Genomic DNA, 16959 nt, shown 5'->3' on the forward strand with positions numbered 1-16959 from the left:
AAAATCACTGTGGCCTGTATTGCTTATGACATGTTAACCACTATGCCAAGTACTTTAAATCAGTGCTTTTTCTTTTTTTTGAGACAGGGTCTTGCTCTGTCACCCAGGCCAAAGTGCAGTGGCACGATCTTGGTTCACTGTAACCCCTGACTCTCAGACTCAAGCAATCCTCCTACCTCAGCCTCCAGAGTAGCTGGGACTACAGGCATGCACCACCATGGTTGGCTAGCTTTTAAATTTTTTGTAGAGATAAACTCTCACTATATTGCCCAGGCTGGTCTTGAACTCCTGGACTCAGGCAATCCTCCCACCTCAGCCTCCCTCAAAGTGATGGGATTACAGGTGTGAGCCACTGTGACTGGCCACATCAGTGCTTGTCAAACACAAACAGGTGCAGAGGAGTCACCTGGGATCTTGCTAAGATGCAGATTCTGATTCCCTAGGTCAGGGGTGAGGCCTGGGATTCTGCATTTCTAACAAGCTCCCAAATGATGCAAATGCTACTGGTCCTTGAACCTCAAGTTGAGGAGCGAGACTTTATGTGGATACACTAATGTAATTCTCTCTATAATCTTAGGAGATCCTTACTATTATCTCTATTTAAAGACGAGAAACCAAGGCACAGATAGCAATTTTCCCAAGGTCACATTGGCTAGAAGCCCAGCCTTGGATCTAAGGACTACGCTATATAACCTCCTGCACTTTACAAGTTTAAATGATAGAAAGAAGGAAAAGTCTCATTTCATTTTATTGTTAAAGCTAAAACACGCAATACTATGGTTTTCTATTTTAAATGGTATTCATAACATGAAGGTTTTGCTATTCATAACTGGAATTTGTATTAAACATTTGAGAATTTATATGATCTTATTCCACATACACAATTACTCTCCCCCATCCCCTACCCCTGAATACTCAATTTCAAAAGCTTGCCTGAAGCATGTGGTCAGACAACTCTTCCTGATTTTTTGCTACCCTTCTCAAATAACTGGAAAATGGACCGTGCACCCAGGTATCTGGTTAGTGTGAAGAAGTGGGGTGCAGGGTGCAAGTCAGAATTCAAGTAGTCAGAAACTGGTTATGTAAATCTTTGCTATTTGAGTGTGCTACTCTGAAGTACACTCTGTGATCTGGCAGTATCAGCAGCACTTGGGAAGTGGTTAGAAATGCAGAATTTTAGGCCTTGCCGCAGACCTGCTGAATCGGAATCTGCATTTTGACCGTAACAGCAGATGATCATATGCATTTAAAAATTTGAGACTACTGATCTAAATCACGACTTGATTTAGATTCATTCCAATATCTGAGTCTCTAGAGCGTCTTGACCTTAAAAACACTAAGGGAAAGCACTGTCTTTACTAAGCAGACGTTTTCTTTTCCTCCCTGCTGCACTGCAGCGGCTGGGTCTGGCAGGGCCCCGGCCCTCCGGATCCCACCACTGGCGCCTCCCAGGCAGGACCCGAAGGCTGAAGGGCCTGCACTGTCCCGGACTGCGACAGTGGCAGCCGCGCAGGCCGCCACACCCCTCCCGCGGCCGGCAATGCTTTATTTACTCCACCGGGCCGATCCACCACGCGGACTGTCGCACGTGGGCACCGTCCAGTCCGGGAGGCGCGAGGCAGGGGAAGAGAAAAGACAGGCCTTGCGCTTCGGCCATGGGCACCGCGGGCTTGGACCTTAGGCCCAAGGCCCTCACCTTCAGCACCAAGTCGGTCAGGTAGACGACAGTCCAGCCACCCACCACCACCACCACCAACGACACCGGAATCATGGCGGCGGCGGCGGCAGAGGAGGGAAGGCGAGCCCCGGCGTCCTCCTCCCTGCACCGCAAACAGCTGACCGCGCGCGCCTTACAGTCCCAGCATCCGCTCAGGAACCAAGCTACCGCCGGCTCCTTGCCTGCGGTGGCACAGTTTCCCACCGGACACTTCCAGTGAGGACATACAGGAGGATTTGCTAGTACCGGAAATGGCGCGGGGGCTTATTTTTGTGGGCGCTCGGGCGCCGCCGTCCTGGCAGTAGTTCGAAGTCGGCGTCTAGTCTTGTAGCGATTTCTTAGGCTTTGGCCCTCCCTGCTGTCTGCTCTCCATTCTCGTCAGTTCTGATAAGGAGTTGGCTGTTCTTTTAACCTATGAGGATTGGGGTCGTCTGAAGTAATCGTCTCTCCCTACCCGACCCTGTCATACATATGCAGATTTATTATGCAGATTATCCTTTTTACTGAATTGTAAATTTACATATAATGAAATCATACATACAGAGCTCAATTGTACATTTGTGAGTTTTGATATATATATAATATATATATCTAATATATTATATATATATATATATATCTCCGTGTACCCTAATCAAAATAGAAAAAATTTCCCTCTGAGGAATTTCCTTCTTGTGTCTCTTCCTAGTCAATAGCCCCTCCCCCGTTCTGATTATTTTTAACTTTATGTAAATAGAATGCAATAAGTAATCTTTGTGTCTGGCTTGTTTCGTTCAACATGCTTTTTGAAATTTATCCATGATGATTAAATTAGGCTCTTTTTTCAGACTTTTCCATTATGATATTTGAGATGGTGCTATGGTTAAAAATCAGAACTCTGAACACCTACACATTTTAATGTTGATGTATACCTGATTATATATTGAACTAGAGCAGAGGTTCTCAGCCTTACCTGCACTTTAGGATCACCAAGGTCTTTTAAAATTCCCAATGCCCGTTCTGTATCCTCGACCAATTAAATCAGATGCTCAGTGGGACCCAAGCATTTATACTTTTTAAACCCCTCAAGTCATTGCACTGTACAGCCAAGGTTGAGAACCACTGAACTAGATAATCTCTAAGAGGAAAGAAAACTATTTATTGTTTTTTTTTTTTTTTTTTTTTTTACATTCTATTAATGTGCATCTTTAAAAGTTATTTGTTTCAGTTTTTCTGGAAAAGCATCATTAGCTATAATAATGCTAATACCAAAATATTGAGAACATAATACTATCTCAAGAACAAGTATCCCAAATAAAAATGTATCCTCAACACCCTTCCAAGTGAAAATATAGAATAATACCAGAAACCTATATTACAAATATTGCTACTAATTTGCCTCATTCTCTCTGCTTTTCCTAAAGTTTTACTCACTTAGGGACATGTTTCTCCAGCTTCAAGACAGCTTATGACTGTTTTACATATCTTTGCCTATTTGCGTGTATATGTGTTGTTATAAATGATTTCAGTTTTCTTTGGACATAGCTGGGTGTAAATTATAAAAGTTTGTATTCAACCACCCTGTTACTCCACAGTTTCCATATACAAGTATCCCAAAAGACTTAGTGCTGTTTTAAGCTTTAATAATTTCTGAAGTATTAATGCTACAAACTTGCAAAAAGTCACTTGAAGGTTTATTTAAATTTCTGAAATGCTTATTTTATTTTGCGAATTTTGAACATTTAAAAATTTATCTGTCTCTGTAGCAGAAGATGGCAAACATTGACTGCAACAAAAAAGTAAAACACATTTACTGTTCAAAAATTCACAAACCAAATAGGCAGTTAAATAATTTTATAGTTAATACAGTTAAATAATTTTACTTTCAAATGATGTATAAGTTCATAGAATTTATACTCCTGAAGTTATTAAAAGCTTAATACTATACTAAGACTTTTTTTTTCTTTTTTGAGACGTAGTCTCGCTCTTGTCGTCCAGGCTGGAGTGCAGTGGCATGATCTTGGCTCACTGCAACCTCCGTCTCCCAGGCTCAAGCAATTCTCCTGCCTCAGCCTCCTGAGTAGCTGGGATTACGGGCGCCCACCAGTACTCCCAGCTAATTTTTGTTATTTTTAGTAGAGACCAGGTTTCACCATGTTGGCCAGGCTGGTCTCGACCTCTTGACCTCAGGTGATCTGCCGGCCTTGGCCTCCCAAAGTGCTGGGATTACAGGTGTGAGCCATCATGCCTGGCCATATACTGAGACTATTGATACACTATTGTGTTTGATCTGACCTTTGTCTGTTCTTATACAATGACTCTATAGTTTTTAACAATATTCTTCCCTGGGAGCAGAATATTAACTTAAGAACTGAAATGTCTTCTCTTTTGTTAGCCTGCAGCCTTGTCTGGACCACTTACTGGGACAAGTACCAGCTACCATGTGGCTATCTGATAGCCCAAAGAACATAGGAAATGAATTGGTTGTGCTTTTCTGTTTCCAGCCTAAAAATTTAGTTATTCAACTGACTTGGTGTTTTCATCAGGGACTCAGTAGTCAAAACAAAGCACTGAATTGAATCCTGCTGGTTGCTGAAATTTAGCAGTAGTGGAAGCCAGCTGGTGGCAGCAGACGAGACAAGATAGAGGATGCAAGGTGGCAGCAAAAAATGCCTGAATTCTAGAAGATCAAGGTATTCTTCCATAGAATAAATTTGTGATTTAATTTACAAATTATTTCAGGTTTCTGTGACGTATGTATTTTAAATAAAGGACACATAACCAAGATTGAATTTATATCATTTGTATATATATTATTTTTAGAGGGGCATGGAATATATATATTGACTGAATGCAAAGCAGCTGCATGTTAAAAGTCAATATTTGGCTGGAGCAGAATATCACCATTATATAATAAACTTCAGTGATAAAAAATACATGAAATATAACATTTAAAAATTAAATGTTTATATTAGTTTTCTTGAAAATATTACTATTCAGTCATTACACAATGTATACATATTTCAAAATAACATGTTGTACATGATAAATATATACAATTTTTATTTTTCAATTATCAAGTATTGCTATTTAAATTTTTAAAGTTTGACATGGCATTCAGAATTATGTATTTCTCATCAATGTGAGCAGATAGTTTGCTTCTGGGATCATTATAGTCTACATTTATGACATTAACTTGCAGCAGTCAGGATAACCTAGCTTATGCTTTGGAAACCAACCCTAAAATCCAAAGGCTTAAAACAACAAAGATTTATTTTTTGTGTGTGCTAGTTGGCAGGATATGCAGGTAGGAGGGTAGCAGGCTGATGGAAACTCCACCATTTTATCATGTCCACATCTCAAGATGACGCTTAGGGTTCACCAAGGCAGGGAAAGAAGTGAACTAGGGAGTCTACCACTGGCAGTGAAATGCTATAGCTCAGATATTCACATGTTACTTCTATGTATGTTTCATTATCAAAACTAGTCAAATAGCTGTGCCTAACTAAAAAGGGCAGGGAAAGTGTAATCCCCTGTATACCTGGAAGTAGAGAAGAATATGCCTGGAAGTAAACAGTTGTGAACCCAAAAGTATCTGAGACAGGTCTCAATTAATTTAGAAAGTTTGTTTTGTCAAGGTTAAGGACACACCTGTAACACAGCCTCAGGAGGTCCTGACGACGCCTGCCTAGGCGTCATAGGTAGGTAAGAGACAAAAGGTTGCATTCTCTGGGGTCTTTGATCAGCCTTTTGCTGAATACACGATTTACACGTTGCAGGGGGTAGAGAAATAGTCACTTATGCCTTAGTCTGATTCAGTGACTTTTGCATTTTTACATAAACAAAGGAAGCAATCCAGCCAGGTGGGGTGGCTCACGGCTGTAATCATAGCACTTTGGGAGGCCGAGGCAAGTGGATCACCTGAGGTCATGAGTTTGAGACCAGGCTGGCCAACATGGCAAAACCCCATCTCTACTAAAAATACAAAAACTAGCTGGGCATGGTGGCAGGCGCCTATAATCCCAGCTACTCAGGAGGCTGAGGCAGGAGAATCACTTGAACCCAGCGTGGGGGTGGGATGGGAGGCGGAGGCTGCAGTGAGCCGAGATCGTGCCACTTCACTCCAGCCTGGGCAAAAGAGCAAAACTCCATCTTAAAACAAAACACAAAAAACAAGGAAGCAATCAGATAAACATTTGTCTTAGGTGAGTAGCAGAATGACTTTGAGTTCTATCTTTTTTGTCCTGTACCTGTGAAGATAAGCTATCAATTTACATTACCAGGGTAAAATTCAACAGAACTGTTTTAGGGAAATTCCTTGTTGGCCTGTTGTGAGGGACGTATGTAGCTTTTAAAAAAACATCTATGTAGCTATCTTATTTAGGACTAAAATGGGAGGCAGGTTTGCCTGATGCATTTCCAAGCTTGACTTTTCCCTTTGGCTTAGTGATTTTGGGGTCCCAAGATTTTCTCTCTCTCTCTCTCTCTCTTTCTTTCTTGAGACAGGGTCTTGCTTTGTTACTCAGGCTGGAGTGCAGTGGCGCTGTCGCAACTCACTTCAGCCTTAACCTTCTGGGCAAGTGATCCTCCCAACTCAGCTTCTGAAGTAGCTGGGACCACAGGTGCATGCCATCATGTCTGGCTAATTTTTTTTTTTTTTTTTTTGAGACGGAGTCTCACTCTGTCGCCCAGGCTGGAGTGCAGTGGCCGGATCTCAGCTCACTGCAAGCTCCGCCTCCCAGGTTTACACCATTCTCCTGCCTCAGCCTCCCGAGTAGCTGGGACTACAGGCGCCTGCCACCTCCCCCGGCTAGTTTTTTGTATTTTTTAATAGAGACGGGGTTTCACCGGGTTAGCCGGGATGGTTTCGATCTCCTGACCTCGTGATCCGCCCGTCTCGGCCTCCCAAAGTGCTGGGATTACAGGCTTGAGCCACTGCGCCCGGCCAACTAATTTTTTTAAAATGTTTTTGTAGAGATGAGGGCCTCATTTGTTGCCCAGGATGGTCTCAAACTCCTGGACTCAAGCAATCCTCCCACCTTGGCCTCCCAAAGTACTGGGATTTACAGGTGTGAGCTACTGTGCCTAACCTTAATGCCAGTGTTATGTACCACATAAATAGATGTTCACTTTCACCTAAAGAGGGTAGAGTAGCAGATGTTTGGTTAGCTCTGCCATTATGGGATACTGCTAGTGTTGATGTTGCCACAAAATTATTAAGCTTTCCTTTCTGTTTAATAGGAACTGAGTAAGGTAAAGATTCATCTCCATTAAAATCTTAGTCTTGTGATTGCCAGTGATGGTGCAATTTGATTGGAGTAGTTCTACAAATGGAAGCTTTGAGTGCCAATTGGAGAATCTATTTTCTGAATCTTTTCAGAAAGTATTGTTCTCACTTTCTGTATTTTTGTTTTTGTCTGCACATGGTGCTTTTACACAGTCACTTGAAAAAATGTGTCCTTAAACCTTGAGTGTACCAATATAGCATGGAGCAATATAATTGGCTTTCAAGAAACCAGTCATCTCAGGCTTTCCATCTGCATTTCAGTTTCATATCATACACACCAGTATAAGCATCTTCCTGGAGTAGATTTTTTCAGCAGCTATCATATGAGAAATATTTGCACTCTGAAAGCATTGGCTTGGTTATTTACTTTCTCTTCAGGTTCCAGTAAGCAAACTACTTTCTCTGCAAGTATTTTTAATAAGTTAAAATAAATTTTCATCTAAAAAGTATATTGTTTTTATTTCATTCAACATGGCTTTTAAACACGTAGGAGCTGCTATTCCATCTTCTTTAAATATCTTGTTAAATATATGACACGGCCATTCCAAAATCTCTGGACATCATATATTTTGTCTTGACTGAGGTATGATGAAGTGGCCTACTAACTTTCTGCTTATAGACAGTTATAACTGCTTTCTGATTGCAGTACTGAAGGGTATGTGAACAAAACATTGTATGCTTGTGGTTCCTAAATCAGCCTAAGCTATTTACTATTTACTATCTGGCCCTTCCCTATGTTGGTTATATTGTTGATAACAACTGAATGACACTCTTCTTTACTGATTTCTATCCTATAAATAGTTCTTCAATCAGAATGTATTATATTAATAGCTGTATGAGACCTCAATGATCTCCCAATAATCAAGCAGAAGTAGAGTTGAATTCATCATTAATCTACCATGCTATTAAACTTAAATATGACTTGTAGTTGTTTCAGCATATCCAATGTCTTAATGTCCAAGATAGAGTAGTCCATTTAATATTATCATAGCCATTCTGTACACAACAGAATACAATTCAAGAAAACGTTTTTTGATAATAAATTTTCTAGAAGGACCTCAAGTAGGATTCATAGCTTCAGCAAATCTCAACAATCTTTCATCTTCACCTACTGAAAATAGTTCACAGTCTAGAGTAGGGACTGTCAAACTACTGCCTAAAGGCCAAATCTGTCCTTTTTTAAATTTTTTATTTTTGAGACAGGGTCTTGCTCTGATGTCCAGGTTGGAGTACAGTGGCACGGTCACGGCCCACTGCAGCCTTAAACTCCTGGACTCAAGCAGCCCTCCCACTTCAACCTCCCTAGTAGCTGGGACCACAGGTGCATGCCACTGATATGGGAGGGGGGCAGAGAAGTGCTGGGTAGAGAAGGGCGTGGTCCCTGGCTAGGGTTCCAACCCTGGGCCTGTGCCCACCGACCTAGGTGAGGACAGGCATTTCTGTTTTTGTGCCCAAATGTTGTCTTTCCCTAGACCACCCTGGCCCGCCACACCCCATCCTGTGCCTATGAAAACCCCCGAGACCCTAGCGGGCAGGCACACAAGCGGCTGGATGTCAAGAGGAACACATCTGTTGAAGAGCACACCAACAGGCACTGGCAGACGCCGGCAGGCCACTGACCAGCGGAAGGATGTGCAGTTTGGCCAGGGTGATCGGAGGAGAGTCGGGTCTGCTGAGCAGCCCGACTCCAGGGGAAAACCACTTTACCATTCCCCTTCCGGCTCCCCATCCATCTGCTGAGAGCTACTTCCACTATTCAATAAAACCTTGCATGCGTTCTCCAAGCCCACGTGTGATCTGATTTTTCCCGTATACTCAGGCAAGAACTCCAGGATACAGAAAGCCCTTTATCCTTGCGATAAGGCAGAGGGTCTAATTGAGCTGATAAACACAAGCCGCCTACAGACAACAAAACTAAAAGAGGACACGGTAACACACACCCACTGGGGCTTCAGAAGCTGTAAACATTCACCACTAGACGCTGCCGTGGGGTTGGAGCCCCACAACCTGCCCGACTGTAAGCTGCCCTAGAGGTTTGAGCAGTGGGGCACTGAAGAAGTGAGCCACTCCCCCGTCGCATGCCCTGCAAGGGGAACAAGGGAACTTTTCCCGCTTCACCACTATGCCTGGCTAATTAAATAATATATATTTTTGTAGAGACGGGGTCTCATTATGTTACCCAGGCTGGTCTCACAATGATTCTCCCGCCTCAGCCTCTCAAAGTGTTGAGATTACAGGCATGAGCCACAGCTCCTGGCTGAGCCTGTTTTGTAAGTAAAGTTTTATTGGAATACAGCCGTGCTAATTTGTTGCATATTATCTACGGCACCTTTATATTACAACAGAGTTGGGTAGTTGTGATAAAGACCTTATGACCTGCAAAGCCTAGGATATTTAGTCTCTGGCCCTTAACAAAAAATTTGCCAACTCCTGGTCTATAGTAATAAGATCAATAAGCTTTTTCTTTAAACTTTTAGCTCCCCTAGACATAACTATAAGGAATTCTCAAAGCCTTTTTCTAAAATTTATTATTTTTAAGTTTGATAAGTGAGAATAAAGTGTGGTTTGATACCTCATTTTGCTCTAACACTTTATTTGACTCTTTTTGTGTTTTATATTTATCATATCTAAATTGAAAATGGTTTATCAAGGATGTTTTTATTTATTTATTTATTATTTATTTACTTGAAAGGGGTCTTGCTCTGTCACCCAGACTGGAGTGCGGTGGCGTGATCTCGGCTCACTGCAACCTCTGCCTTCTGGGTTCAAGCGACTCTCATGCCTCAGCCTCCAGAGTGGCTGGGATTACAGGCATGTGCCACCAAGCCTGGCTAACTTTTGTATTTTTGCAGACATGGGGTTCCACCATGTTGGCCAGGCTGGTTTGGAATTCCTGACCTCAAGTGATCCGCCTGCCTCAGCCTTCCAAAGTTCTGGGATTATAGGCATGAGCCACTGCGCCTGGCCTCCAGGATTTTGAGAGTCTTTGAGCAGGATTTTTGAGTTTTCCCTACTTGTGAAATTTTAAGGTGGCAAAGCTAAAATTCTGCTTTAAGTTTACCCTTGCAAGATGTGAAGATTTTCCTAATAATACTTTTTCTTGTTAGACTTATGACCTAAGTGGAATTAAGAAACACAAAATTAAATATAGTTGTTTATTTTAGGGTTTGTTGCTGCAGCATAATGTAGTAAAAGCTGAGCAATGCAGGTTGTTAATAATTGGTTTTCTATGTCAATAGTATTAAAAATCATAACTATTGCAGCATTTTACTCTTCAGTACTGAGTATACTGAACCAATGAATAACATTTTTTAATTCAAGTGATGGATATAAACATAGAAAGCTCATAAAGAAAAATTTCACTCCAAGTTATTTTTAGAATGCTTATGTATATTCAAAAGTAAATATTAAAGTATTTTCAATTCATCCAAGTGGCATACCTTATTCATATTACAGACATTGTTTCACTAATTAAATATGATAGTACCTACTCAATCATATGATAACTGGTTGTGCAACTTTTCAGGGATGCCAGAAATGATGTTGAAGTAGGCATCTGGCTAATTGGATTTCTAAAGGCAAGGCTGAGGGGAAACTAAACCCCAGATCCCAAGGCCAGGTCTTTTAGACCATGCTGAGTGAAATAATAGAGATACACTAAACTTTGGTGATCTCTATATTCAACTCAGCATGGTCTAAAATTGGTCAATACCCTTAGCATTCTCTTGAATAGTAACAGGACCTTTGAAAGCTTTAATGATCATTACCCCACTCCCGACTTGCGTGTCATTTTTTTTCTGCTATTTTGGTTCTCTGTTGATGTTATTTAAGCACATAAAAAGATATTTTTGTTGTTTATTAGAGGCAGTATTTCTTTAGATAACTGGATGCTTACTTTTTAATTTTTTTAAATTTTATTTTATTTTTTTGCTCACCATTGCCTGGTAACATTTTAGGCCTTTCTTTTGGGACAATTGTCTTTTTCCATAAGTATAGTTTTTAGTAATTTCTTTGGAGAGTCCAGTTTGTGGAAAACACTTGGGTTTTGTCTGAAAAATATCTTGATTTCCCTCTTATTTGGAGATGATAGTTTCATAGAGTATGTACTTCTAGGCTGACAGTTGTTTTTAATCAGCACTTTGAGAATGGTACTTATTTTCTGGCTTCCACTGTTACTGTTAAGAAGTCCATCATCAGTCCACCAGTCACTTATTTTAGGCAGTCTGTCCTCTTTCTAATGTTCTAAATTTGACTTCGATGTGTCTAGTTGTGGATTTCTTTTTATTCTTCCTGATTGGAATTGTTGGTATTTGAGTCACAGTCCAGGCAGGAAAAAGAAACCATGCTAGGTATTTTAAAATATTTTTGTATTTTATATAAAATTTTTATATAGAGGATTTTGTAAGGAAATTAGCTACACATATGTCAAAAGGTTGAAAGAGGAACAAAGGTGAGGTAGCCCAGAGATTAGAAAACACAGAAAGTAGCTATCACATCTCTAGGGCTCAAGGAATCAAAGAGAGTATGTTGCATTACCAGAATCTAGAAGGGAAGAGGAGGGACCACCATCTCCTCAATGGTTGGGCTACTGGGGCTGAATAGTTGGAGGAAGTGCTATTGCTGAGAGCTTAGAGCCAGAAGGAAAAGAGCAAAAAAGAGAGGGGAAGAACTACTGCTATTCCCCTTTCCTACCTTATGATCACTGACCAGTGCCTATTATTGGTGAAACCTTGGGGGAAGTCAGCCACTAACAGAGCCTGGAAAAGTGCTTTGAAGACATCCCATCCTATCATTATTTTGCAAGAAATAGAAGGATGGATGTGGAGTTGAAAGCTAGATAAATAACCAGTGCAGTTTAGCTTCTGAATTTTAGGATTTGTTGTCTGCATCACGTATGGTAAAATTTCTGCCATTTTCTTTTTCTTTTTCAGAGACAGGGTCTAACATTGTCACCCAGGCTGGAGTGGTGCAATCATAGCTCACTGTAGCCTCAAACTCCTGGGTTCAAGCAATCCTCCTATCTTGGCCTCCTGAATAGCTAGAAGCACAGGCACATGCCACCATCCCTGGCTAGTTTTTTAAAAATAATTTTTTTTTTTTTTTTAGAGACAGGGTCTTGCTATGTTGCCCGGCCTGGTCTCAAGTGATCCTCCTACCTTGGCCTCCCAAAGTACCGGGATTACAGATGTGAGCCACCATGCCCAGCTATCATTCTCTTGGAATATTCTCACTTGCTTATTCTTTAATTTCATTTTGAAAGTCCAATTAGATATAAGAGCTTCTCTATTTTCTGTGTCTTTTGCCCTCTCTTTGGAATTTCCATGTCTTTCCTTTGCTGCATTCTGAGTAATTTCTTGAAATCTATCTTTCAGTTTCTTAATTCTCACTTCAATTTTGTCTCATCTGCTGTTTTAACCAGGCTATTGATTTCTTTTTTTTTTTTTTGAGACAGAGTCTCACTCTGTCGCCCAGGCTGGAGTACAGTGGCGCCATCTTGGTTCACTGCAACCTCTGCCTCCTGGGTTAAAGCAATTCTCCTGTCTCAGCCTCCCGAGTAGTTGGGACTACAGGCTTGTGCCACCATGCCCGGCTAAATTTTTGTATTTTTAGTAGAGATGGCATTTCGCCATGTTGGCCAGGCTGGTCTCAAACTCCTGACCTCAAGTGATCTGCCTGCCTCAGCCTGCCGAAGTGCTGGGATTACAGGCATGAGCGACTGCGCCCGGCCACCAGGCTATTGATTTGTAATTTCAACTATTTTATTTTTCATTTCTAGAAATTATATTTGGTTTCATTTCACTTGATCTTAGCCAAAAGGTTGAGAAGCAATATTGTTTTCATTTCAGAAATGATTTGCTATTTTAAAAAATCCTCTTGTTCCTCAGTCATATTTTCGATTCTACATATTAAACATCTTATTATATGTTGTGTATCTGATAATTCCAGTGTCTGTAGTATCTGCAGGTATGGTTCTTTGTTTCTGCTAACTGTTGCTCATAGTGACTTATGTTTTTTTCTTTTCCATTGTGAACTTATGTTTATTGGACCCTCATGTGGTGGTGCAAGCACTTGATGCCTGGGCTTAAGGTAAGTTCCTCCAGAGATGATGACTGTTTGCTTTTGCCAAATACTTAGGGGCCTCACTAACCTGAGGTCACTTAAAGTAAATCATTCATGTGGGCTTTCTTTTTAGGTCACAGTTTTAGGTTCAGGATCAGAAGCGTGGTATACAGTTGTGATAGGCTGCTTCTGAAATGGCTCCTCGTGATCCTTGCTTCTTGTTATTCATGCCTTATGTAATCCACTTTCTGTGTGTGTGGACTGGACCAAGTGATATGCTTCTACCCAATAGAATATGGCAAAAGTGATAGGCTATTACTTCTGCGATTTGGTTATAAAAGACTGTGACTTCTGTCTTGCTTGCTCTCTCTCTCTGGCTTTCCTCGCTTGCTCTGATGAAGCAAGCTACTATGTTGTGAGCTGTTCTCTAGAGAGGCCCATGTGGCAAGGACCTGAAGGCAGCCTCTGGCCAACAGCCAGTGACAAACTGAGGCCCCTAGACCAATAGCCTGTGGTAAACTGAATCCTGCTCACAACCACATGAGTGAACTCAGAGGCAGGTCCTTCTCCAGTTGAGCCTTGGGATGACTGCCACTGCAGCCAACACCTTTACTTCCACCTTGTGAGAGGCCCTGAGCCAGAAGACCCAGCTATGCTGCGCAGATTCCTGACCCACAGAAATGGTGAGATCATAAATGTTGTTATTTCAAGCTGCTAAGTTTTGGGAGTATTTGTCATTCAACAGTGGATAACTAATACACCAATTGAGAGTGGCAATAATCCCACTCTATTCTGTATGGGCTTAGCCGTATCTGCATCACTGTTTCCAGTTATGGCCATTATTCCTTAAGAGGAATACTGAATACTGAGACAAACCAGAAGGTACCCCAAAGAAGCCTGTTGAAGTGGGGAGGGGTAGTAAGAGATCTGGAAAATATGTCATATGAAGAACAGGTGAAAGAATTGGGTGTGTTATACCTGAGAAATTGATCTATAATATTTTTTCAAATTTTTAAAAAGATAATGGAATAGAAGTTGGAACTAGGAGCAATAGAAATCACTAAGACTTTGAGACCCCAAACCTCCTGGATCCCAGTTCATAAACAGAAGATTTCATGGGAGACTTTTTTCTCCTCCATCTGAGGCCAAGAGAAGCAAATTTCTTTAAGGTTCGCTCTGGGGTGGTTGGTTTGTTCTGGTTCACCCTCTGAGGGTCCAGTTTCTAAGTCTCTGGGCTTTATCTTCTGTCCCCAAAGATGGCCTGTTACAGCAGCAGCTCTGGAGCGCCTAAGATCAGCAGATGACGTCAGGGAAGCCACCAGCTTTAGAGCTCTCTTACCTCTCTGGATTTGTGTTTTTATATCTTGTATTTTTTTTTTTTTTTTACTTCTAAGGATTTCCCTTACTTTCTACTATAGCAACTATGCATTTGTGAAATATTTTAAGTATGTTATTCTATATTTTGGGTATATTTGTACTAGGAGGGTTTTTTCAGGATGGCTAATAGGCTATATTGCTGGGAATGGAAGTCCCTATGAACTTGTTTTTTTAAAAATTTTGGTAACATTTACATAACATAAAAATTCGCATTTTAACCATTTTTAGGTGTACAATTCAGTGGCATGTATATATATTTACAACATTGTATAACAGTTACCATTATATATTTCCATAACTTTTTCATCTTCCCAAATATAAATTTTTTACCCATTAAACAATAACTCCCTATTTTGCTTCCTCTCCAGCCCCTGATAACTTCCTGTGGACCTGTTTTAAAGGGAAAAGTCATTGCAGATCTTTGAGAACATATTTGCAGAACCCCAGATATTCTTAGACCCTAAATTGAGAAAAAATGGTCAAAGACCATATATTTTTATTTTTTGAGACAAGGTCTCTGGCATCTAGGTTGGAGTGCAATGGCATGGTTATAGCTCACTAAAGCCTTGACCTCCCAGGCTCAAGTGATCCTCCTGCCTCAGCCTCCCAAGTAGCTGGGACCACAGGTGCACACCATGACACATGGCTAATTTTTAAACTTTTCGTGGAGATGGAGTCTCACTGTGTTGCACAGGCTGGTCTAAAACTCCTAGCCTCAAGCGATCCTCCCACCCTAGCCTCCCGAACTGCTGGGATTACGGACATGAGCCACCGTGCCTGGCCCAAAGATTATACATTTAACACTGTAGAATTACACCAGGAAAGTGCTGTTGATAACTGATGTGCTCTGGGCCCATAACCAGTGCCTTTTAAAGTTGAAAAGTGCTGCCAATATTCATATTAAGAAATTGCAATATGTTTCTTCCAACCATTCTCCAGATGCCATGCTGCTTCCTAATTTTACCTTTACAATTTTCAGCAAAAAACAAATTCATTAAAAAAAAAAAACCATCCTGCAGGAAATACCTGGTATAGGCTGGTAGATATTGCTAAGAAGAGTAAGACAACAGCTTACTACTACATTTTAGGTGAGGGGTCGGTCAATTGTTTATACTGGTACACAGTCACTAAAGAGAAATAATCACTCAGTGGTATCTTTTCTCTAGGAAAGTTCAATTAACTTTATAACTGAGGATATGTGAGGGAACAAGATACGTTACTGGCTGAGCATTCTTTCATTCTCTCCCCATAACTATCTAGTAAAGAGAATTTTGTCTTTGCTATTCTATTCTGCATCTTTTATGAGGCAGAATTGGGAAAATGAGATGGACTTAGAAAGAGATGGACCTGAAAGGGGGTGGGTAAGAGGAAAATATTTAGTAAAAAGCCAAGTCAAGCCTGGGATTAAAATTGAAAGAAAGGAGAGATGAAAGAAAAAGTACTTGCTGGATGCCACAGTGAGTTTTGGGGTTTGGTCAGTGAGGTTACTGTAGCAGAATTGGGGAGGAGAGAAAAACTGGCTTTAGGATGGGTGTTGTCAGTTATGATTTGGATGGCCTTTGATGTTCTTTGTTGTTTTCACTTTTTTCTTTTCATTTGAGATGTTGCTCACGTACAGTCAGGCGCACAGTCCTAAGGGCTGACCTCAATGAATTTTTACGTGTCTACACCTGTGTCACCACCACCCAGATCAAAATACAGAATATACCAGCACCTCACATGTCTTCTTCCTCATCCCCTTCCCAGTCAACCATCTGCCCCCACCCACCCCACCAAGAAATAATTGCTTTTCTGGTTTCTAGCACCATAGATTAGTTTTTGTCTGTTTTTTAACCTCATAAAAATGGAATCATATGCCAGGCACGGTGGCTCACGCCTGTAATCCAAGCACTTTGGGAGGCCGAGGCAGGCAGATTACTTGAGGTCAGGAGTTCAAGACCAGCCTGGCCAACATGGTGAAACCCCATCTCCACTAAAAATACAAAAATTAGCTGGGCATGGTGGTGGGCACCTGTAGCCCCAGCTACTTGGGAGGCTGAGGCAGGAGAATTACTTGAACCCAGGAGGCAGAGGTTGCAGTGAGCTGAGATCATACCACTGCACTCCAGCCTGGGCAACAGAGTGAGACTCCATCCAAAAAAAAAAAAAGGAAAACAGAAATGATACAGGAATGATACAATATGCACTCTTTTGTGTCTAATTTCTAAAGTTTTTTTTTTTTTTTTCTGAGACAGGGTCTCCCTTTGTTGCCCAGGCTGGCATGCGGTGGTGTGAACATGGCTCACTGCAGCCTCAACCTCCTAGGCACAAGTGATCCTCCCACCTCAGCCTCCTGAATAGCTGGGACCACAGGCATGTGCTACCACACCCGGCTAATTATTTTATTTTTTGTAGAGGCGGAGTCTCACCATGTTACCTGGGCTCATCTTGAACTGGGCTCAAGCAATCCTTCCGCCTCAGCCTCCCAAAGTGCTGGGATTATAGGCATGAGCTGCTGCACCTGGCTTTAGTTTGATTTCTTTCACTCAACATTGCATCT

At 41.3% G+C, this 16959-nt stretch overlaps 1 protein-coding gene across 3 annotated transcripts in view; it reads right to left on the bottom strand.

Annotated features, from left to right (window-relative positions):
• The window catches only part of LOC117077330 (membrane-bound transcription factor site-2 protease), a 60804-nt gene extending 58841 nt beyond the window's left edge, over window positions 1–1963 (bottom strand). For all 3 annotated transcript variants that reach the window (XM_033200997.1, XM_033200998.1, XM_033200996.1), the window contains exon 1: window positions 1697–1963. In XM_033200997.1, coding sequence (XP_033056888.1) covers window positions 1697–1771 — 75 coding nt within the window. In that variant the 5' untranslated portion in view covers window positions 1772–1963. The remainder of the gene's footprint in view (window positions 1–1696) is intronic.
• Between the last annotated feature and the right edge of the window lie 14996 nt (window positions 1964–16959).

Source organism: Trachypithecus francoisi, unplaced genomic scaffold (genome assembly GCF_009764315.1).
Source record: "Trachypithecus francoisi isolate TF-2019V2 unplaced genomic scaffold, Tfra_2.0 Lachesis_group6, whole genome shotgun sequence".
In the NCBI taxonomy this organism is placed as follows: domain Eukaryota; kingdom Metazoa; phylum Chordata; class Mammalia; order Primates; family Cercopithecidae; genus Trachypithecus; species Trachypithecus francoisi.